The following is a 25,178-nucleotide window of genomic DNA, read 5'->3' on the forward strand; positions in this document are numbered from 1 at the left end:
TATTAACCAATTGGACCATGTAAATTGCAGTTGTATTGTTGCCTTCATGGGGTAAAAGGGTAGAAACCAGTGAAAGCTGAATTCGAACATGAGATCGGTCTTTTTGAAGATTCGTTAAATCTTATTTTGGAGTATCTACATGGTGGATTTGAGAATTATTATGAAAGAAGACGCAAATGGCTGAAATATCATCAGTTGCGATCCCTTTTCTCTTGCGTTTCCATGCTCGGATTGCACAATTCACTAATTGTTTAGCTGATTTGGCCTTGTCTACCGTCGATGACACGATCTCCACTGCTTCTTCATTTGATATAACATCCCATACCTACAATGATATACTAGCTGATCAGATATATGCAGCAAATTAATAACTAATTTTGAGTTGTGTGCATTGAACGTACCCCATCTGAAGCAAGAACCATAAATTGGTCTCTGCTGGTTATATTTCGGTGTATGACTTGAGGAACCGAAATAAGACCGAATTTTTTTATACAGTAATCGCCAAATGCTCGTGACATGGCCAGCCCAGGCGAGTCCTCGTTTGGTAGCCATACCCGGTGCACACCAGGCTCATCCTCTAAGCAGAAAACGCGCCCATTGCACTCGACTATCCGTTCAACCTCCTCTGTACATAAAATGGTTTAGGAAAAAACATTAAAACTTGTCTAAAACATACTTTAAAACGCGCCCAAATGACCCGTTACCCAACAACCTATTTGACCATTTCTCAAAACATGTCTTGAACATACTGTTAAGGGAGCTACTCACGAGGTAGATTTGGCTTGAAATCAACTGTAAGTTGTACGGGTACCAAGCAGCCATTTTCTGTCGTCGTAGCTAGAACCGCTCGAGAATCTCCAATGTTCGCTACCACAAGATGATCACCCTGGAAAAAGGGAACATAGCATTTAAACATCTATGTTTGAATCTTTTAGAAATTAAAAGGATCTTGAATTACCTGTCTAATGGCTGTTAAGGCTGTGGTTCCACTGTAAACCGAGTCGATTTTGTGGCATTTCTCTAGATCATGATCGATATCAACACAAGTCTTTATGAACGAATCATGCCATAGATTGAACCTATCAAGCTCTTTATCATCTTGATCAAGTGAACATTGGACTAGCATTTCTTGCCAGTTGCATAACAATGCTGATGGCATCGAGTTGCAGACCCTCTTCGCAACGTAATGTCCCCATGGACCGTGACCATCGAAAACGCCACAGAACATCATGTCTTCTTGGCACCCGAATTCCTAAGGCCCGAAAAAATCTATACATTATAATAAATAAAAACAAACTTTGGCCACTTGGCATTCACTTAGACCATTAAGTGTCACGTGGCAACCTCTTAATCCATTATTATTGTATTTAGGAGGGAAAAACAAGGATTTCATCACAACATATGGTTTAAAGTTTGCTCATTGAATAATATATATTTAAATATTTCCTTAATAATGAACTAAAATTTGATGTTAAAACGTAATAGTATCATTAACATTAAAATCAAATATAATAACTAATTTTTTCCTTAATTATCAATTTGATTGAATTTAAAATTTTTGAGGGTCAGGATATAATAGGAAGTTTTTTTGGCTAGTAAGGCTAGGAAGTAATCTTGATCAACAATTGATTTAATCAAGGGCTAAAATTAAATGAGTGAAATTTAAAGAAAAAAAAAAGGCGCGTGGGTTTGTGTAGAGGCATTCTAGTCAATCCAGGGAAATAGTTTATCTCTCCTCAAATTCCCCCACCCCCCCCCCCCCCCCTCATTTTTTAAACGTTAATAACTCTTTCATACGACATTATTTTTTTATAAAAATTGCACCAAAAAACGAGCGTTTTTTATCATTAAAACGAGTATACTATTGCTATATTTTCGAAAAAAAAATTCGAAAACCCAGTTGCGTAAAACGCAATGGACAAAAAGCGTACAAAAATAACTTTTTTTCTAAAACACAATAGACAAAAAAAAACAAAGAAATGTCTTATTTCTAAAACGCACTGGCCAAAAAACACAAAGAAATGTCTTATTTCTCAAACGCAATGACCTAAAAATACAAAAGAAAGTGTTCTTTCTAAAACGCAATGGACTGAAAACACTTTAAAATGTGTTTTACCTAAAACCTAATTGACTAAAAACACTTCAAAATGTGTTTTTCTAAAACGTAATGGACCAAAAAACACATACAAATGTCTTTCTTCTAAAACGCAATAGCCTAAAAATACAAAAGAAAGTGTTATTTCTAAAACGCAATGGACTGAAAACACATAAAAATGCGTTTTACCTAAAACACAATGGACTAAAAACACTTCAAAATATGTTTTTCTAAAACGCAATGGACCAAAAAAACACAAAAGAATGTCTTTTTTTCTAAAACGCAATGAACTAAAAACACATAAAAATGCGTTTTACCTAAAATGCAATGGACTAAAAACACTTCAAAATGTGTTTTTCTAAAATGCATTGGACCAAAAAACACATAAACATGTGTTTTCCTAAAACGCAATATATAAAAACACAAAAGAAAGTGTTGTTTTCTAAAACGCAATGGACTAAAAACACATAAAATGTGTTTTTCCTAAAACGCAATAAACTAAAAACACAATAAAATGTGTTGTTTCTAAAACCCAATGGACTAAAAATACAAAAAACGGTGTTTTTTCATTCCTTTGTAAAACGCAATGACTCAATTCAAAAACCCATTTCGTAAAAATGCAATTAAAAAATTTCTTACATAGATCGAAGCTGATTTCTTCAGATTTCTTCAACGATTGACGAAATCTGAATGTTAGAAACACTTATCAGCGATCGAATCGAACAAATCGAGGGATTCGCTTCAAAATCACGGGAAAAATGAGATATTGTATGAAATTAAACTGGGTTTCTTCAAAAAAGTTGAAGAACACGTTAAATGGGTGTTTGAATCATTAATTGGTGACGAAATCGCACAATAATGTACTGATTATTGAGATAGAAAGTGAAGAAAAGGTTGAAGATGGTGGGTTTTGAAAAGGTAGGTTTTGAAGTTACAAGAGAAAAATGGAGAAAATTGGATAAAATTGACTAAAATACTCTTCCTCTTTATTTTAAATTTTGTCACATGTCATAATCCTATTGCTTTCTATCCTTCCTAGCCAAAATAAACTTTCTATTTGATCATCTACCAAATTTTTGAAACAATAAATGGTTTCGACTCTAATTCAAATCCAAATTCCGTAATTAATCATTTCCTTATTATAAAAGTTGATTTAAAATAGTACGTGTGCCATTAAGATTAAAAACAAATATAATATTTATATCTTTCCTAACTTATCAAATAATTATAATTTTTCTATCAAATTGTATGTGGTAGGAAATCATTTTCGAGTTTAATTTAAATTTAAATTCAGTAACTAATAATAAGTTTGAACCAAATTTGATTTAACTAAATAAGTTTAAACCAATTTTGATTTAATAAGCATAATCATCTCATTAACATTAAAATCAAAATTAGTAATGAAACACTTCTTTCATTTATAATTGTATCTATCATTTAAAATTTTATGAAAAAATTTCTTTTACACTATTAAATAATATAATTTATTGTGAGCACATCCATGTAAGGTGTAATACACGGGACTTAGAGTAGTATGATATAAAATGTCACTCTAATGACCCAAATTCCATGAAAAATATAAACCAAACAGAACCACACCCCCGAACCAGCTTCATAAACGGTGGTTATGTCTATTTGAACCGACAGGTTAGTAGTCGAATCGGTTAAACCTGCGGGTTGGACCGGACTTAAAATAAATCTCTTGAAATATTATTCTTTTTTATTTATTTACTATTTTAGTCTTAAACTTTTATTATTTAAGGAAAATAATAGTCATTTAATATTTACAACTGTAAAGTTTTTTGGAAAGTTTTAGCAAAAAACAAATGGTTAATTTAGATTTTTTTGCCAGTTCTCGTACTATTTGTAGTCGCCACTATATATAATTTTAGATTATTTATGACTTCATATGAAAACTAGTCACACCAATAAACCGGTAAGACGACCGGTTTGAGAACCTGGTCTGATTATGAAGACCCTCGTAAGATCATAATAAAATTGATACCCAGACTACAATCTTCATACCTCCCACACAATGCAACAATCTTGATTCACTCCTTTTTCGCCTTTTTTCGAAAAAACAGAAGCAAAATTGTTTGATCCATTCACATTGACAGTCCCGGATGATCTTAAGATCATCTCATTCTTTCTTGCATCTTTTGCCATGGTTTCTGCAGCTTCTTTTCCACCACATTGACTAGTAGAACTTGTCCCTCTTTTCGCAGTCGAAAATGTCCTCACAAGCCCATCTAACATGAACGAAAACCGCCCCATTATCCACTCCTAAAATCAGAAAAACACACCCACCCTTTGAGTTCAAGATTCAACATAAAATGGTTTATTTGATCCACAAACAAAAAAATCTAGACAACCAACATATGATCATATAACATGTGTCAGAATGAACACCTACGAACCTTAAAAATTTAAAAACTAAATTTATATCCCAACAATGACTTATGGTAAAAAATATTTAAGCACATGAATCTAATGAACAAATGACGAAGATTTTGTGAGGAAGACCTTGGGTGAGGATGGAAGCAAGGAATGGAGATGCTAGCCGGAAAGATGACCGGAATATGACGGAGCTCAGGTGAGAAGTGAAAATGAGTGATGCAATCATATGAGTTTAGTTTGTGGTTTGGAAGATATTTATGTGGGGGGAGGAGATCTGAATAAAGACAATCGTGATGTATGGGAATACAAACAATGGGGTGTCGGGGTGGTGCTGGCCACAAAACTATCCCTTTTACATATAGTGGATGTAAAACCTCTATAAAAACACGGGTAGTTTTACACCTTTATCGTTACTTTATCTCTTTCTTTCACTTACAAACACTTTCAAAATATATTAAAAAATTATAAGGGGAGAATAGTGTCCCTCCAAATATACAGATGAACAGTAACATTTTCTCTCTCTCCAACTCACAACCACTTTTTATACTCTTTACATTATAAAAACTCTACATACAGAATTTGATGGAATAAATATGAATGCTCTAAAACCTGTATAAAAATACCGATAGTTTTTAAAAATTTTACATACCACATTTTATAAAATATTAGTAGTTTAGAAGTTTGAATATATGCTATTAAATAATATTATAGTAATCCACATTTTATTAAACACGGGTAGATTTAGAAATGAGCAAAGTATAGTTTCAGTACCTAATGTTTACATCCGCTCTTAGATTCAGTCCCTATTTCAAAAAAATAATAATAATAACACTCCAGTCCTTGACCTATTTAATTGCTCACAATTAAGACCTTCCCGCTAACTGACCGTTTGTAAATCAATAAAAGGCTAAAATACCCTCATAACTTAACTTACAATTACAGTCTCTGTACGTATAAATGACATAATCCCCTCCATATATTCAAAACAAATCCTAATCTTGAAAAAACCTAAGCATTCACATCCAACCGACTAAAATCTGTGAGTGTAGTTTTTATAATATAAAGAGTATTAAAAGTGGTTGTGAATGGAGGAGAAAGAAAATGTTACTGTTCATCTCTGTTCACCCCCTATAATTTTTTAACTAGGTGGACACCCGCCCGACGGGCGTGTTGTTGTTAGTGTTGTAAGTATAATGATAATGATAAAAGTTTTTGTGTACGTTTATATGTAAAATAATTTATCAAACAATTATATTCCTAATTTTCTAGCAATGCTAAATCTCTGGTGTTCGGTCAGCCTCTATGTTTGTCACCACTCGTCTTAATAAAGAAGATTTTCCTTTTATAGTAAGAAAATCTATGAAACGTCGCTTTTGCGGTTATAATACATATCAGTTAGAATCCGTAAACCAGTTTGAAAAGAGACAATGCTTCAGTCTTATAACTAGAGCAAAAACTCCATAACATGGTAAGTGCAACAATGCTTTGATACTACAAAATGGTTTAATCACTTATTTAAGTGCAACAATGCTTATGATATCCCTGGGCAGCAGCGGATAATTCTTCTATTTGACTCTCTGAAAACCCATGTAAAAATATAGCATTTAGACACAATCTTTAAACTTTTGGTAAGAAATGTATTTTTTGGTAAAAGTATAAAAGAATATTATTTAATTGAAAAGGAGAGAGAAGATGTAGTATTTTCTATTGTAATTTAGGATGAGAAAAATGATGGAATGGATGTGAATGTTTTTAATAATCCAAGAGATCCCAGGACCAAAAATCATCCAACTTCAAAAAGCCATTATTAAAATTAATGAACTTTTAGAACCATTATAGAAATAAAAAAGATTTATTAGGTTTTCATATTAAAAAAATAGTTTGTTGTAAAGTGGTTTTAATATCATTTTGTAAAATCCAAAACACTTGTTTTTATTAAAGTATAATGATTTAATAGAGTTTTTTTTATTGGTGCATATTTCGTACGTCTGTCACTCTGCGAATAGTTAGATAGAGCGTGTGTTGAATATCATATAGAATAAAGAAAGTTGGACAGGTTTTGTAAATGTCAAGGTCCATCCGGACGGATAACCATCCGGACGGGTGGCAATCCGATCGGATGGACACATAGTGTAGGTGATGTCTATAAATAGGGACTTGGGGTTCCCATTTGGACAGGCTTTTGGTTCCCAGAGGGGAAAGGCTGTCCAACTGGTCTCGTGGTGTTGTAAACGTTGAATAATCAATAGAGACCAAATTATAAGTGACTGCTCGGTGTCGTATCTATCTTCTACTCCTTTCTTAGTCGTAATTAACGCACCGAACACGTCGTTTCGGGACCGAAGCTCCGTCAAACTCACCGGATCCTGGAATCAGCAGTGGTATCAGAGCTACGGTACCGATTTAATCGATCTAACAGTCGGTTAAATCACCCAAAGCTCATCAATTTTGGGTTAAACGGGAGTTTTGACGTTAAACAGAGAAAATCATCAAAATAAAGGTCAATTCACGGATGGATTTTGGAATTGAAGACATCATTCTGTTCGGAATTGATTCGCGCACAATCCTGTGAAGTTTCATCATGAAATTCACACAAATATAGATTCTGGATCGAAAAAACGTGATTCGGGGTGTTCTTGAGCTGTTAGAACATACCCAATCAGACGGCAATCCGATCGGACGACCATCCGATCCACATCACTATCTTGCTTGAAGGATTATTGAAGGTTTATATGCTTTCAATCGGATGGCAATCCGATTGGATGGAAATCCGATCCATGTCACTATTGCGTGTATGAAAGATGAGTTGTTTTCAATCGAATGGCAATTCATCGGATGGCAATCCGATCGGATGACCATCCGATCCACAAACACAAGTTTGCCCAGTTGTCCTTCGGTCGAATTGTTGGGTTTTTCACATTTTTATCAAAGTTATTTTATCCTTATAAAATAAAAACGCAGCGGAATATATTATTTAAAACATGTTACTTACAAGATATAAAAACCATTTTATATGTAAAACACAATCCCCGGATCCATGTACGAACATGCATGCTATCAAAAATAAAACACAACCATAGAGTGTTTAGAATACTACCTTCCAAGAAGTAAAGGACATAAAGATGATGATGCTTCTTGAATAGTTGTCTTCAAGTGTAGAAGACCTCAAGCTTGTATACCCCAAGCCTTCCAACAAACACCTTATGTTTAGCTAGGATTTCTACACTTATGAACTCACTAAGATTCCCTCTAAACAACCACCATGGCCGATTTTATTTGGAGAGCTTATGGAGTTCTTGCACATGATTTTCAAACTTGAAACCCTCATGATCAACCATCATATGGCTGATTTTTCTAGAGAGAAATCTCTAGTATTTTCAAGTTCTCCTTATTGAAATTGTCATACACAATTATTATAAATCAAGTGAGAGAAATGGCCACCCACTTCACCTAATGAGAATTCATCTAGATATGACAACTTGCATGCCTTCTCATTGGATCAACAATCTTGCCCAATCAAGAGCCTTTAATTTGCATGCAATGTGATTGGCCATTTTTGTCTTGGGAAGAGGGGGCGGCCCACCTTATTTATTAAAAAAAATTCAAAATTTTTCTTTTATAAATTATAAGTCTTATGTATATTTTATATCTTTTATAAAATATAACAACATATGTTATAAGACTTATACAACTTTTATTATGTTATTTAACCCATTAAATAACAAAATAAAATTTTCTCTCAAAATAAATTATCCATATAATTTATTAGTTTGTCAAGTGCAATTATTTAGAAAACCAATTTCTAAATAATATAAGTGTTAATATTTATTTGTTTGATCATATCATAAATAAAAATATTCTAAGTGTTTGTCTAGCTTGTATTTGGGTATGACTCGACTTGGATCATAACGTACTAGCCACATCAATTTAATATGTGTCTTGGGCATACATAATCCAACACGAATGGCAATCCGATCGGATGACAATCCGATCGGATGACCATCCGATCCATGCCATTCGTCCAGATGATCAAATGCCAAAAAAGAAGGCATTTTTTTATTGGAACGACGAGGAGAGTCTCCAAAAAAAAATTGGTGATTGACAATTTTTTCGGGTTTTTAACGACCAAGTTGGGTTGTTCGGGGACACTGTCGGGGGCTTCAGTAAATAGATTTGATGATGCGATCACGAATTGTGAAAATTAGTGGGGTAATCATGATACTGGAGCAGAATGTTTATCATTCAGGGTATCTGGCTATTTATGGGCCAAAACGTAAAATCCGCAAAGACGAAAAACTGACAATTGTGGCGAATATTGTGATATTCTAGTTTGGTCAAGTTTGAGGGGGAATTCAGTGATAGAAACGTCAGAATTTGCAAAGAGGGGGAATAAAAATTTAACTGTCGTGTGTTGAAATTCCGGCATTTTTGAAATTCGTGACACTCCAACTGTATTCGGGTAGTTTCGACTTCAGATTGTCAGGGGGAATGTGAATCTGATCGTGGGTGTAAGCTTCCGAGATCAAGATGATCCAAGGTGTTGATATCTGATCGTGGACGAATGCTTCAAAGATTGGAGAGTGATCGTGGGTGAAAGCTTCCGAGATCTAGATTATCCGAGGAGATGAATCTGATTGTGGACGAATGCTTCGGAGATCGGATTACATTACCAGATGATTTATTTTCCGATGAAGATTTGCTGATTGTGGAGAATACTGTTTACACGGATCTGTCATTCTTACGGTGCGTTAACGTGGATCACGGTAAACGGGATATCAGATCTTCAGGGGGAAATCATGGATTTGAAGTTAACCAGTGGGGTATTTGAAGTTTCTATCAATTGCCGATTGATTTTTTGTACATTCTTAGATCGAGTAGGCGGAATGCGAAGATCGTGGTGCTAACTTGTGATATCAAAAACTGAGCTCGGATGCGGTTAAAGTTGAAACAAAAGATGCTGCATTGATTAGTTTCAAGTTGGTGATTGTTCATGAAGGATACAGTTTAGCAAATCAGAGGAGAGTCGTAAACTGTGCAAAAAACCTGAAGATTCATTCCAGGGGGAATTTGTGCTTTACGTTGGCAAAAGAAAACCCGAATCATCAATCGAAGGGGAATTTAGATAGTCAGATTTCAAGATACCTGATTGAAGTTGTAGAAAGGTTGAAGATTACAGAATATTCAAACATGGCTCAAGGTTCTCAAAGTTTTAAAGACGATTCGACAGTGACATCCGAGGGGGAATCTGTTGGTGCATATTTCGTATGTTTGCCACTGTGCAAATATGCACCAACAGATTCCCCCTCGGATGTCACTATCGTGCAAATATGGATGGCGAGATGAAGCTATCTGCATCGGTTTATCAAATTTTCTTTAAAATGTTTTGGATTTTAGGGGGAGTAAAAATTTTGAAAATACAAAAACATTTGAGAATTTGAAAAAGTCAAAAACATGATAAAATTCAAAATGAGTTTTTGTGTAAAAAGAGGAAATGATAGTACACCAGTAGACAATCACAACATGCTAAAGAATTGGAATGTTAAAATATGTGATAAACGGTCTCACTGATGATATGCCAGTAGGTTTTTACACATTTAGTAGATTGATTTCGAGATATAAACCTAAATATCAATACTTGCTTATTTCGTGAGGAACATCTCTCGGATATATAGGTAACCCCCGAAACTTTGTTTAAGAGATGGCCTGTGTCACACCCCCAAAATCCACCTGCGGAGTACCACCGCTTGGGAGCGTGACTGACCAGGATCAAGCCATCAATCATATCAAACATAGCATTTAATAATATAATTAGATAAAGTAATTCGTCACGACATGATTGATGTTCAAAACCAAACTTTGTTTAAGTAGCGGAAGCATAATAATGAAAACCCAAAATAAGTTATAAGTTCAAATATCATAAGTGTTCAGATAGTATTCACGAATCCTTGTCCACAACGACCCGCTCCTCCTTGTGCAAGCTCCATAATGTACCTAAGGTCCTGCAAGGCATGCAGCAGAGAGTCAACAACTAGTTGAGCGAGTTCACAGAAAGTAAGTTCAGTAATAGTAATTGTATGTGTCGTATTATGTTCGTTCATTGTTCATGTATAGTATTGGTTTCCATCACAGCCCTCTAGGCATGTATGCGAAGACTAAGGAAAATTCTCAAGTATTCTAGACTATGTATATTTGTATCGCTGGCCACCCTGGCATGTGTGCGAAGTTTAGTATGTATAGTTCGCAGCCTCCCTAGGGCATGTGTGCGAAGATCAGTCATAATATCGCAGCCAACCCTTGGCGTGTATGCGAAGATCAGTTCAAGTAGGTATACTAGTCTAGCTGTATCTTATCATTTACCATCCTCACCCTGAGGACCATAAACATCTATCATCTGAGTATGTGCAAATAAATCATCCAATCCCATTCCCACCCTGGGAACCCCATGCCTTGGCTGTGTGAACTCACCTTGGGTTGCTCGGCAGATACACAAAAGAGGGTTCTTGAACTAACAGTGGTCAACCACGTCCTAACAGGGTTACCACACAAGTCAGGTTTGTTTCAAGTAATGCACGCAGGAATCATAGCAAACACGTAGCACGTAAACAGTCAAGAGTACAATGCAATTATACTTGTGCGTCTAAACTATTAGCCCAAGTGTAAACGGCCCAACATCATAAGTGGTTAACTAAGTAACCGGCCCAACTATCATACAAACAAGTAACACATCTCGGCCCAAAATAAATACACATATGCGACTTGTACGGTCCGGATTGGGTTGTGCGATCCGGCCGGGTTGTGCGATTTGAGTTAGCCCAGCCCAAGTCTACGGCCCAACCATTAAAACAGATTACCATCTTGTGCGGTTCACGTGTCTTGTGCGATCAGGCGGTTTGGGCTTGTGCGTTTGTGTCCTGGGCTTCTAAGGCCCAACAGTTAAACGACATTACCCCTTGTGCGACTGGGCAATGCCTTGTGCGACTGGAGACCCCTTGTACGATCAGGGTCTCTTGTGCGACCGGATCAGCTTGTGTGATCGGACCAGCTTGTGCGACCCGGTCTTGTGCGATCCGTAACAAACTTCCGGATGTCATGCAATCGGTTACAAGCTTTTAATAGTTTCCATATTTACAACCAATTAACTAAAATGTGTTTGTTTGCATAGAAAACAAGTGGGCCGAACCCAACTCGGGTGCCCTATGGGTCCGCGTACAAGGTGTGGCCCAAATGGCTTGTGCAGTCGAGTGGTGTTGTGCGTTCGGATCATGTTGTGCGGTTTGGGCTCGCTTAACATACATACATACACCTATTACACAATGCACATAATAATATAATCACATAATCATTTAATTAATAACGTTCTCATAACCACGTATCGTTACACAAAGTAGGTCTAAAGTTCGAGTTGTCACATTATCCCCAACTAAAAAGAAATTTCGTCCCGAAATTTGGTATGCACTCACTGAGGAAGCTAGGTAAGTTATATCGTTCACTGGTTTTCCTGGGGTGTCACATCCTCCCCCCGTTGATCTGGAATTTCGTCCCGAAATTCCGCAGTAGTAGCTTCAGTCTCAGCAGTGGTCGCATTGGTTCCGAATAACTGGGGGTACTTTTCTGTCATCCTGTCTTCGCGTTCCCAGGTGTACTCTGGGCCACGTTTGGAGTTCCAACGTACTCGAACAAGAGGGATTCTCTTGTTTTTGAGGACCTTCACATCCCGGTCCGTGATTTCAACTGGTTCCTCGACGAACTGCAACCGCTCGTCGATAGTGAGTTCCTTAAAAGGAATGATGAGGGTTTCATCTGATAAGCATTTCTTCAGATTCGACACGTGAAAGACATTGTGAACTGCACCGAGTTCAGCTGGTAGGTTTAGCTTGTAGGCTACCTTGCCTATTTTCTCTATGATCTCGAACGGTCCGACATACCGCGGATTTAGTTTGCCCCGTTTTCCAAAACGTACCACACCCTTCCAGGGTGAGACTTTTAATAAAACCCGGTCCCCGACCTGAAATTCCAATGGCTTTCTACGCTTATCCGCGTAGGCTTTCTGACGGTCGCGTGCTGCCGCCATGCGTTGTCGTATCTGTGCTATCTTTTCTGTGGCGTCCACTACAATCTCTGGACCCGTGATCTGGCTATCCCCCACCTCTGCCCAACAGAGAGGTGACCGGCATTTACGTCCGTACAATGCCTCGAATGGAGCGGCTTGTATGCTGGTGTGATAACTGTTATTATACGAGAACTCCACCAAAGGGAGGTGCTTTTCCCAGCCGTTGCCGAAATCGATAACACATGCCCGAAGCATGTCTTCAAGAGTTTGAATCGTTCGCTCAGACTGCCCATCTGTCTGAGGATGATATGCTGTGCTCATGTCTAACCGTGAGCCAAAGGATTTGTGCATCGCTTGCCATAGTTCTGATGTGAATCGTGCATCCCGATCCGAAATGATTGAAGTGGGCACCCCGTGCCTCGAGACAACTTCCTTGAGATAGACGTCTGCAAGAGTGGAAAACTTATCCGTTTCCTTTATAGCCAGGAAGTGTGCAGACTTGGTGAGTCGATCCACGATCACCCATATGGTATCATTCCCACGCTGGGATCTAGGTAGGCCTGTAACGAAATCCATGGAAATTTCTTCCCATTTCCATTGCGGTATCTTAGGCTGCTGAAGTAGGCCCGCTGGTTTCTGGTATTCAACCTTGACTCTCGCACAGGTCAAGCACTTGCCAACATAAGTAGCGATGTGGGCCTTCATGCTAGGCCACCAATAAGTAGTTCTGATGTCGTGGTACATTTTATCCGACCCTGGGTGTACCGAGTAGCGAGACTTGTGTGCTTCGTCCATCACAAGTTCGCGTAGACCGCCATAAAGTGGGACCCAAATACGCCCCGTTACATAGTAGGCACCGTCTGCCTTCTGTTCCATTCGTTGTCATGAGCCGCGTAAGGCTTCAGCTTTGACATTTTCAGGTTTCAATGCTTCTACCTGAGCATCTCGTATCTGTGTAGGAAGGCTAGACTGAATCGTAAGCTGTAGCGCTCGCACGCGCCGTGGTAAAGTGTCTTTCCGACTGAGAGCGTCAGCCACAACATTGGCCTTGCCTGGATGGTACTTGATAGCGCATTCGTAATCGTTCAGTAGTTCGACCCATCTTCGTTGATGCATGTTCAAATCCTTTTGCTTAAGAATATGCTCGAGACTCCTGTGATCGGTGTAAATCGTGCACCTGGTACCGTACAAGTAGTGTCGCCATATCTTAAGCGCGAAAACAACAGCTCCCAGCTCTAAATCGTGCGTCGTGTAGTTCCGTTCGTGAATCTTAAGTTGGCGCGAAGCATAAGCAATAACCTTGTCGCGCTGCATTAACACACATCCGAGTCCCCGAATGGATGCATCACAATAAACCACGAAGTCATCTGTGCCCTCTGGCAAAGAGAGGATAGGTGCACTGCAAAGTCTATCCTTTAAGTGCATCCCCAGCGATAGGTAACACCCTTCTGTGTCAGTAACGTAAGCGGCTGAGCAATCTTTGAGAAATCCTTGATAAATCGTCTGTAGTAACCCGCCAAACCCAAAAATTGGCGTATTTCCGTTGGTGTACGTGGTGCAGGCCAGTTTCTGATCGAATCTACCTTGGATGGATCGACATGGATCCCATCCTTGTTCACTACATGGCCTAGAAAGTGGACTTCACGAAGCCAGAAGTCGCATTTCGAAAACTTAGCGTACAGCTGTTCCTTCCGTAGGAGTTCCAAAATAAGACGTAGGTGCTGCTCGTGTTCCTCCTGACTCTTGGAGTAGATCAGAATGTCGTCGATGAAGACAATGACGAACTTGTCAAGATAGGGTTTGCACACCCTGTTCATAAGGTCCATAAATACGGCTGGAGCGTTCGTTAACCCGAACGGCATGACAAGAAACTCGTAGTGACCGTAACGAGTTCTGAAAGCGGTTTTGGAGACGTCCTCCTCTCGAACTCTCAGCTGATGGTAACCAGACCTCAAGTCTATCTTCGAATAGTAACACGACCCTTGCAACTGGTCGAATAAGTCGTCTATGCGTGGAAGAGGATAACGGTTCTTCACCGTTACCTTGTTAAGTTCACGGTAGTCGATGCACATTCTGAACGTACCGTCCTTCTTTTTCACAAATAGTACTGGAGCTCCCCAAGGCGAAGAGCTTGGACGAATGAAGCCCTTTTCCAAGAGCTCTTGTAGCTGCTTTGACAGTTCTTCCAATTCTGATGGAGCTAGACGATATGGTGCGCGAGCTATGGGTGCTGCTCCTGGAGCGAGCTCGATCTGAAATTCGACCTGTCGATGAGGCGGTAAGCCAGGTAAGTCTTCAGGAAACACCTGAGGGTAGTCGCGTACTATTGGAATATCCTCCAATTTCTTTTCTTTTGCTGATGCGTCTGCAACGAGTGCCAAGATTATGGTGTGACCCTTTCGCAGACATTTCTGAGCCTTCAAGAAAGAGATGATGCCAACCACTGCACCACTCTTGTCACCTTGAACTTCAAGAGGTTCTTGACCAGAACGTGGAATACGAATGATCTTCTCACTGCATAAGATCTCTGCCTGATGTTGGGACAACCAATCCATCCCAATAACGATATCGAAACTTCCCAAGACTATGGGAATAAGATCGATGGAGAAAACTTGACCGGCTAAGACGATACTACAACCCCTGACTATATGCGTGGCTTCTAAACTCTTACCATTAGCTAGTTCTACGACGTGTTTGGTGTCTAGGGGTGTTGATGTACGTTTTAACAATTTACTAGCTTTCACAGAAATATAACTTGTATCCGCACCCGAATCAAATAAAACAGTAACATAAATATCGTCGAGGAGAAACTTACCCATAACTACGTTGGGATCATTCACTGCGTCGCCCCGACCTAGTACGAATGCACGACCCCTAGCTTCATTCCCGTTGTTGTTGTTGTTTCCACCGTTGTTGTGCCCGTTGCCCTGGTTGTTGTTGTTGCGGTTCTGGTTCTGGTTCAACTGAGGACAATCGCGTTTGTAATGACCTTCTTCCCCACACTGGAAACATCCCCGGTTTCCACGCTGTGGTTGCTGCTGCTGTGGGTTTTGAGGAACTGGTGGCGGAAGTTGCTGATTCTGATTCGCAGGTCGTGAGCTCCTGCAATCTTTGGCTTCGTGACCTAGCTTGAGACATCGCTGACAACGTTCTTTGCGACACCTTCCACTGTGGTGCCTGTTACACTTGTTGCATAGTGGGTGAACTCCCCGGTATCCACCCTGCCCCTAACTGCCAGATGATTGCTGACTCGAATTCTGGTAGTCATTCGTTCTGCGCTGCTGTGCTTTAGACTGAACGGAAACTGATCCCCTGCTGGAATCCCCATCCCATTTCCGTTTGTTATCGTTGGGTGTAGCAGAAGTAGCAGCTGGAGTAGTAGTTGCACTGACGCGTTTGGGCAGCTTGTTCTGTTCTACTGCCTGATCTGTGAGTCGATGGGCAAGACGCTGGATGTCTTGGATGTTGTCGAGGTTTGCCGATGTAACATGGCTCTGGATCTCTGGCGTAAGTCCCTTGAGATACAACTCAATGCGCTTCACCGGAGGGTCCACCATAGTTGGACACAGAATGGCCAGTTCGTTTGACCGCTTTGTATAGGCTTCAATCTCTGACCCCGTCATTTTCAAGTGATAAAGCTCGTTCTCCAACTTATGAATATCATCCCTTGTGCAGTACTCACGTTTGATAAGTTCTTTGAAATCATTCCAGGGTGTGGCGTTAGCAGCTGCCAACCCTAAGATCTGAACTTGGGCGTTCCACCAAGTTAGTGCTATTCCTTCTAGCGTGCCAGTGGCGTATTTCACCCTGCGAGCCTCAGGGCATTCACACATCTCGAACACAGACTCTAGCTTCTCAAACCAGTGGAGGAGTCCCACTGCCCCCTCTGTGCCGCTGAAAGTACTTGGACGACAGTCCATGAAGTTCTTAAAGGTGCAAACTTGCTGCTGCGCTGGTTGACCTATTGTGTACGAATAGGGCAAAGTTTAAATACAAGGGCTAGTTTAGGAGTGTAGGATCTTAAGATCCTAGGGTAAGTTATGACTACAGGATATACTACCTGCTTGAGCAGCTGCAAGTGCCGCAGCAACTTGAGCTTGAACGAGAGCCTCTAGCTGGGCTTGAGTCATGTTAATTCGTCCAGACATGATCTTCATAGTAAAAGTAGCGTAAGTGAGAATGGTTCGCGAGTAGGGCGATGACAGAAAAGCGTAAGCACGTAGGTATTCTCATGTAATAAAGTCATGTGTATCTAAACGTAATGCGAGCAAAGTTCTATATAGTTCTAGCATGTAGGCAATAAACATAAACCTTATTACCTAGGATGTCGAGTCTTGCACGTGGAGCGAAGCGTCGTTGTGGATCGTTGAGAGCACTGTTCTGGTTATAGTCTGGTTTTAATAAAAACGTTTTCCCATATTAAAACCAAGTTCTCTATAACCAATGGCTTTGATACCAATCTGTCACACCCCCAAAATCAACCTGCGGAGTACCACCGCTTGGGAGCGTGACTGACCAGGATCAAGCCATCAATCATATCAAACATAGCATTTAATAATATAATTAGATAAAGTAATTCGTCACGACATGATTGATGTTCAAAACCAAACTTTGTTTAAGTAGCGGAAGCATAATAATGAAAACCCAAAATAAGTTATAAGTTCAAATATCATAAGTGTTCAGATAGTATTCACGAATCCTTGTCCACAACGACCCGCTCCTCCTTGTGCAAGCTCCATAATGTACCTAAGGTCCTGCAAGGCATGCAGCAGAGAGTCAACAACTAGTTGAGCGAGTTCACAGAAAGTAAGTTCAGTAATAGTAATTGTATGTGTCGTATTATGTTCGTTCATTGTTCATGTATAGTATTGGTTTCCATCGCAGCCCTCTAGGCATGTATGCGAAGACTAAGGAAAATTCTCAAGTATTCTAGACTATGTATATTTGTATCGCTGGCCACCCTGGCATGTGTGCGAAGTTTAGTATGTATAGTTCGCAGCCTCCCTAGGGCATGTGTGCGAAGATCAGTCATAATATCGCAGCCAACCCTTGGCGTGTATGCGAAGATCAGTTCAAGTAGGTATACTAGTCTAGCTGTATCTTATCATTTACCATCCTCACCCTGAGGACCATAAACATCTATCATCTGAGTATGTGCAAATAAATCATCCAATCCCATTCCCACCCTGGGAACCCCATGCCTTGGCTGTGTGAACTCACCTTGGGTTGCTCGGCAGATACACAAAAGAGGGTTCTTGAACTAACAGTGGTCAACCACGTCCTAACAGGGTTACCACACAAGTCAGGTTTGTTTCAAGTAATGCACGCAGGAATCATAGCAAACACGTAGCACGTAAACAGTCAAGAGTACAATGCAATCATACTTGTGCGTCTAAACTATTAGCCCAAGTGTAAACGGCCCAACATCATAAGTGGTTAACTAAGTAACCGGCCCAACTATCATACAAACAAGTAACACATCTCGGCCCAAAATAAATACACATATGCGACTTGTACGGTCCGGATTGGGTTGTGCGATCCGGCCGGGTTGTGCGATTTGAGTTAGCCCAGCCCAAGTCTACGGCCCAACCATTAAAACAGATTACCATCTTGTGCGGTTCACGTGTCTTGTGCGATCAGGCGGTTTGGGCTTGTGCGTTTGTGTCCTGGGCTTCTAAGGCCCAACAGTTAAACGACATTACCCCTTGTGCGACCGGGCAATGCCTTGTGCGACTGGAGACCCCTTGTACGATCAGGGTCTCTTGTGCGACCGGATCAGCTTGTGTGATCGGACCAGCTTGTGCGACCCGGTCTTGTGCGATCCATAACAAACTTCCGGATGTCATGCAATCGGTTACAATTTTAATAGTTTCCATATTTACAACCAATTAACAACTAATCAGTTTCCAATCATGCCTCTAATCGATCAAACTAGCATATCTAGCATCATATTCACATAAACCCTAATCATGTTTATAATCACAAACAATAGTCTAACGATTCACATGAACATACAACCGATCACTTCATCATAACTCGATTTACTTCGAACAATAACAAGTTAACAATCGGAAATCTATCAAACAACACAGTGGATAACATCATCATATAATTCCGATTTCATAATCATGCCATCTATTTCATATGAACCTATATCCGGTTAACAAACATCATTCGGTTTCATATATCAAACAATCCGATTATATTTGCTAAACACATATAAGCCGATTCATTTTGACATTAATAGCTATAACACAACATCAAATAACAACAACAAACACTTAACATACTAACCGGATTAGAGAAGGAACAAGGATGATCCGAACAAGGAATGATCTTCGGTTGTAAGGGTGTGTGTGCCGTCGGGTTCCAAGCAAAACGAGAGAGAGGAAGTCGTCTAGGGTTTTGTGTGTGTGGATGTGTTGTAACTAAAATGAGAAAACAACCCCTAGGTGGGTGTTTATTTGCGTAGAAAACAAGTGGGCCGAACCCAACTCGGGTGCCCTATGGGTCCGCGTACAAGGTGTGGCCCAAATGGCTTGTGCGGTCGAGTGGTGTTGTGCGTTCGGATCATGTTGTGCGGTTTGGGCTCGCTTAACATACATACATACACCTATTACACAATGCACATAATAATATAATCACATAATCATTTAATTAATAACGTTCTCATAACCACGTATCGTTACAGAAAGTAGGTCTAAAGTTCGAGTTGTCACAACCTGATTCTGAGATACTGGGTCTTTATACTGTTTGATATCTGGGGTATTATACCTGGTCTTCTGATATTGCGGAAGCAATGGACTAGACCTCGTATAATACTTTACGCGCTTTTAAAGCTCACCCTCCGCATAAAAATTGATAAAATATCGAAAGATAAGAATCAAGTGCAGTTGTAAAGAAGATTCCCAATGGGAACACACCTAAAGTCGAGCCTTCATCTCTTTCACTGAACGGAAGTTCATACCTGAGCTCTCAAGATCTCGCACTAACCCAGATTACAGATATCAAATTGGTATACTCACTTGTAAGACTGAATCTAGGGAATTTTGATACGGGAGTATATTCTGAGGTGGGACACACGAATAAGTTAAGTCCTTAAAACACTAATCTGTATCTCGAATCAGTTGAACTTTGTGTGAAATTTAAGCGGATCAGTATACTGACAATCTAAGTGAATCTTTTAGAACTTAAAGTGTTTAAAGCTCAACGGTACTAGTGATTCGTCATAAACTGATATGATCCCCTGACACGAACTCAAACAAAAATATGTCTGTAAATATTTCTTTACTGTTTTATATTTCAGAAAATTACAAAAAGATTTTGATTCCGTTTTATTTTCGACAACCGATGTCCGAGAGCTGAGTTTCAAAATCTAAGTATGCTGAACGTGTTTCTGAGAATAAAACAAGTTCATTAACTTGAAACTTAAATTTTTTTAAAATCAAAATTCAAAAACAGTTTGTGAAATCTCCAAGGTCATTAAATTGGGCTTGGATGATAATTTGTGAGGATTTTGGATTCTTAACGTTTCAAATCTATAAAATCATTTGATGAAAGGAGTGAAGTCAAGTAATCCTGGAAATATTCATATTTTTGTGTTTGTGCAATAAGAGCCAGGTTCTTGATTAAAAGTTTTAAAGAGCCAGGTCATCATTCCTGGACAACCGAAAATGCTTTCAATGTCGCATGTTAGAAATGTTTTAGCTTATGCTGAGAACCAGGTTTTCAATCCTGGATGTTCAAAACGTTTTTACTTATAAATGTTTGAGAGTTGCAAATACTATTCCAGATTACGATCCCGATAGCCGAGTCTAAGGGGGAGTCTGAAGACGAGCTCGGCGAAAGGGGGGGCTTATATCCGGAAAGCCAGGTGTCGATCCCAAAAGCATGGAAGCTTAACGAAAGGGGGGGCCTGAAGAAAGAGTCTACCGAAAGGGGGAACTGAAGCCAAAGACAGATCCACGGGGATTCTGTTCGAGAAAGAGGGAGTCTGTGAATGCTGAAGATGATAAAGCTTCAAGAAGACCTAGAGAGAGAGAAAGACAAGATGCTACGAGATTGACTGTGGCAATATCCAAGGGGGAGTCTGTTAGTGCATTTATGTCTATCGCCTCCGTCAATCCAGTTCGTAGAAGAATCAGAAGAAAACAAAGTCTTATATTGTAATATTTAGATAGAAAAGGCAAGGTGGCATTATTGTAAAGAAGGGGAAATTCCTTATATCCTTTGCCTATAAATAGGACCCTTAGGGTTATCATTTAGAACTTTTGCCATTTGAGACATTTTGGAGCTTGGTGCTTAGAGAGAGAAACTAGAGAGAGAAAGTGCTCAAGGTGATTCGTGGTGCTTTGTACTTGTCGTATATTGAATAGAATCACGTTTGTATTATGTTCTTGTGTTCAGTCCACATACGTGTATGGATTCCGCACATCACACGTATCGGTTCGCAATCGTTCGGAAGTCAAAACCGATCCTAACATTTTTTTAAATCCTGTGACTATATTAGAAATGACTCAAGTTTTCTCCTGGTTGGTAAATATGTAATTTAGCTTTAAGAATATAAATAAATCTATCCCTTTTACCTATATAATGGATAAATTATATTTACATTTTTAATTGGATACCAAACTAACATTATTTATTCTAAGTAGTGTACTTGCATCTTACCTTACAAGATTTTAATCTAAAATTAGTTCCTAATTACCTTATCAAATAACTTCCAGTTTTAAGCTCTCTGGTGAAACAAGGCCTTGGATGCTGAGTATTTTTCGAATAACATCTACAAGGTAGGCTACTAAGTTGTGAGTACTTTTCGCCTAGACCGGGTACTCTCCACCTAGGTCGAGTACTCTCAACTTAAACTAGTGAGTGTGACAACTGGCACTTTTCCATGTGTTCCGTACAATAATAAACAGTAATCTGTGTTTTAATGACTGTGCATGATTGAATTAACAAGACGAATGAAATTCTGATTACTGTCATATACATACAAAGGCATTTCATGTTGCAAGATTGTTCATCATTATTACATGAAACACAATATGGTTCAATTAGTGCACATAATAAATTTAGCACAGTTATCAGACAAACTAGAAGTACTGACGGGAGTTCAGTACTCAGACAGACATGATGTTAAGACACAAAATAAGCCCCCGGAACCAAGTGTTACACTAGAATAGTGTGTAGGAAAGTAGGGATTACAAAACTGCCTTCCAAGTGATGATTTAGGTGCCGGAAAGTGCCAGAAACACACCAAAACTGCAGAATTCTGCAGAAAACAACCAAATTCAGCAAAAATCAGCTTTCTGACATCAAAATATAATGCAGAATTATGGTTTAATGGTCCAGAATACTTTCCTAAGTGTCGGGAATCGAAACTGTCATAAAAGATAACATAAAGCACACTAAACTACTCTATTTAGCACTTTAACGAACCGAACAACCGGACACTACCCGAAACACCAAATTTTCACTAGAAGCATTGTTTTAGCATTACGAAGCTAGTTATGGACACCAAACATCATAATTCACCCTAAAACACCATAATACATAAAACACTAACCATTTCCCATTAAAACCTAACTAACGTAACTAACTAAGATTTACAACCCCCCCCCCCCGGTCCCCGTCTTGAACGTCGACCTTGAGACGTTTGAGACGATCCAAAAATGGTGGGCCCCCTTTCATTTGTGACCGTTAAATAAAAAAAAAATTAATTAACCAAATTCAAACAAAAAGTAACGGTAACATTCCCCCAAATATATAAAATCCAAACCTTTTTCACCTCCATTCACCATTTTTAACCCCTTTTCTCATCTCTCTCCCTTTATTTTTTATAAAATATCTTCCACTTTTATAAACTTATATTCTACCATGGATCCCTTCAACAACCCGAACGTCCCCAACAACCCAAACAATCCCAACAACCCGACCCAATCGAATGTTTTCTCGGCTCCGGGATATTATCCGACGATCGAACCAAACCAATTCTCTCAATATTCGTCAAACGCCTTTGCCGCATTCCAACACTCACTGAACCAATTCTCTCATTTCTCTCAAAATCAAGCCCTTCAACAATTGATGATGCGGGGTGCTTTTAATCTCCAACCGATCCCGACGTAACCTGTTGTTGGTGCACTAATGTCTGTTAACTTCGTCTTTATAGAGTCTTGTATTGTGTAGTTTAGATCAGGGCACGGAAATCGAGATCTAAACTTGGGCGTTCCACCAAGTTAGTGCTATTCCTTCTAGCGTGCCAGTGGCGTATTTCACCCTGCGAGCCTCAGGGCATTCACACATCTCGAACACAGACTCGAGCTTTTCAAACCAGTGGAGGAGTCCAACTGCTCCTTCAGTGCCACTAAAGGTACTTGGACGACAGTCCATGAAGTTCTTGAAAGTGCATACAGGTTGCTGCGCTGGTTGACCTTTTGTGTACGAATAGGGCAAAGTTTAAATACAAGGGCTAGTTTAGGAATGTAGGATCTTAAGATCCTAGTGTGTGCTATACTGCAGGATATACTACCTGCTTGAGCAGCTGCAAGTGCCGCAGCAACTTGAGCTTGAACGAGAGCCTCTAGCTGGGCTTGAGTCATGTTGATTCGTCCAGACATGATCTTCATAGTAAAAGTAACGTAAGTGAGAGTGGTTCGCGAGTAGGGCGATGACAGAAAAGTGTAAGCACGTAGGTGTTCTCATGTAGTATCAAGTAGTGAGCAAAGTAATGTAAGCATACTACGAGCAAAGTTCTATGCAATTCTAGCATGTAGGCAATAAACATAAACCTTATTACCTAGGATGTTGAGTCTTGCACGTGGAGCAAAGCGTCGTTGTGGATCGTTGAGAGCACTGTTCTGGTTATAGTCTGGTTTTAATAAAAAAAACGTTTTCCCATATTAAAACCTAGTTCTCTATAACCAATGGCTCTGATACCAATCTGTCACACCCCCAAAATCCACCTGCGGAGTATCATCGCTTGGGAGCGTGACTGACCAGGATCAAGCCATCAATCATATCGAACATAGCATTTAATAATAAAAGTAGATAATATAATTCAACAAGACATGATTGATGTTCAGAACCAAACATTTGTTTAAGTAGCGGAAGCATGTAAGTAAACCCAACATAATTAATAATGTAATGTCATAAGTGTTTAAAGAAGCGATCACGATCCAAGCCCACAAGACCTGCTCCTCCCTGTGCAAGCTCCATATACCTAACGACCTGCAAGGCATGTAACAGAGGATCAACAACTAGTTGAGCGAGTTCACAGAAAGTAAATGCGTAATAGTAAGCTCGTTTGTAACAGGTGGCTCTACTAGGCCGTTAGTACGATCTATTGGTGGGGGCTTCCCATGTTGTATAACCACTAGACTATTCGTAACCATATGTGTTCTTCACAATCCGAGAACAGTAGTAAGTATAAATTCACGTAGGTCTTACGTGAGTATCCTTCACATCCGAGGATAGTAATTAAGTATAAGTATCCTTCACAACCGAGGATAGTAATATGTATAAGTATCCTTCACAACCGAGGATAGTAGTGTGTATAAGTATCCTTCACAACCGAGGATAGTAATAGGTATAAGTATCCTTCACAACCGAGGATAGTAGTATGTATAAGTATCCTTCACAACCGAGGATAGTAGTAAGTATAAGTATCCTTCACAACCGAGGATAGTAGTAAGTATTAGGTGTCCTGCACAACCGAGGACAATGGTATGGTAGTCTAGTTTTAGTGTCAGTACGAATCTATTCAACCTTATTCCTTCAATCCCATTCCCAAGCCCTTGGGAATCCCATGCCTTAGTAAGGGTGTGAACTCACCTTGGGTTTGCTCGGTATGCTAAGTAGGTTCTCAAAGTAAGTCAATCACATCCTAGAGTATGCACGTATTCAAATCAGTTTATATCCAAGTTACGCACGTATAAGTAATCATACAAGTACCAGCAGCAGTTAAATAATCCAGTTAGCTTTTAACAGGGTTAAATCATGTTACTGTGCAAAATAACCAAGTTGGCGAACAAGGATTTTTGGCGAAACACATAATTGACAAGACACATTCTGTTTCGCCAACTACCCTTGGCGAAACACCCCTCTAATACGTCAACATATCCTTGGCGAAACACTTTCTGTTTCGTCAAGATCCCCTTTGGCGAAATTAAAGTCCAGTTTCGTTAACATCATCACAGTAACAAAATAATAGTTTTTTTTTTAATAAATTCAGTTGACACCCTTAAAGGGCCGAATAAAAATAACCAATACCCTTAAAGGGCCGCCCACACCTACCAATCGGAAATCACAATGAATTTCCTAAAATCTCACTTATGATTGACGTCCATGACTACCAATCATTTGGTTTAAGATACTGATTTATTTTTGTAAAATGTGCACCTCCAAATACATATAGTAGCCGCCAATTTAAATGTTTATCATTCCACCCACCATAACTTATAATGAATCAACACATGTGCACAAATTCTTAACCACCTCAAGATGTGATTGTGCCAAACAAGCATAGACAAGGTTTCTCATTGGACCTCCATTATCAACCCATATACATCTTTCAATAATATAAATCCTCAAACTCTAAGTCAACACCAACTCACATATATGAAAGAATATATAGCCTGA

The 25,178-nt window shown here is 39.4% G+C and overlaps 1 protein-coding gene across 1 annotated transcript; it reads right to left on the minus strand.

The window, feature by feature from the left end:
• Positions 1–70: 70 nt before the first annotated feature.
• On the minus strand, positions 71–4,822 carry LOC110865761 (probable protein phosphatase 2C 34). Its single transcript, XM_022115074.2, has 6 exons — positions 4,619–4,822; positions 4,121–4,378; positions 959–1,252; positions 769–886; positions 402–625; positions 71–325 (listed from the first exon to the last, which is right to left on the minus strand). The coding sequence occupies exons 2-6, from the start codon at positions 4,367–4,369 to the stop codon at positions 122–124; spliced, it is 1,089 nt and encodes a 362-aa protein (XP_021970766.1). The 5' UTR covers positions 4,370–4,378; positions 4,619–4,822; the 3' UTR covers positions 71–121.
• Positions 4,823–25,178: the final 20,356 nt, after the last annotated feature.

This window comes from Helianthus annuus, chromosome 6 (assembly GCF_002127325.2).
Source record: "Helianthus annuus cultivar XRQ/B chromosome 6, HanXRQr2.0-SUNRISE, whole genome shotgun sequence".
In the NCBI taxonomy this organism is placed as follows: Eukaryota; Viridiplantae; Streptophyta; class Magnoliopsida; order Asterales; family Asteraceae; genus Helianthus; species Helianthus annuus.

What these genes read in the sequence shown, in the direction of transcription:
- LOC110865761 (XM_022115074.2), bottom strand. Translation starts at nt 4,369, where the DNA reads ATGGGGCGGTTTTCGTTCATGTTAGATGGGCTTGTGAGGACATTTTCG. An exon ending in ATTGTTGCATTGTGTGGGAG is followed by an intron (nt 1,253 to 4,120) that starts GTATGAAGATTG and finishes TTCGGGCCTTAG; the next exon opens with GAATTCGGGTGCCAAGAAGA. An exon ending in TGGTTCTTGCTTCAGATGGG is followed by an intron (nt 326 to 401) that starts GTACGTTCAATG and finishes ATATCATTGTAG; the next exon opens with GTATGGGATGTTATATCAAA.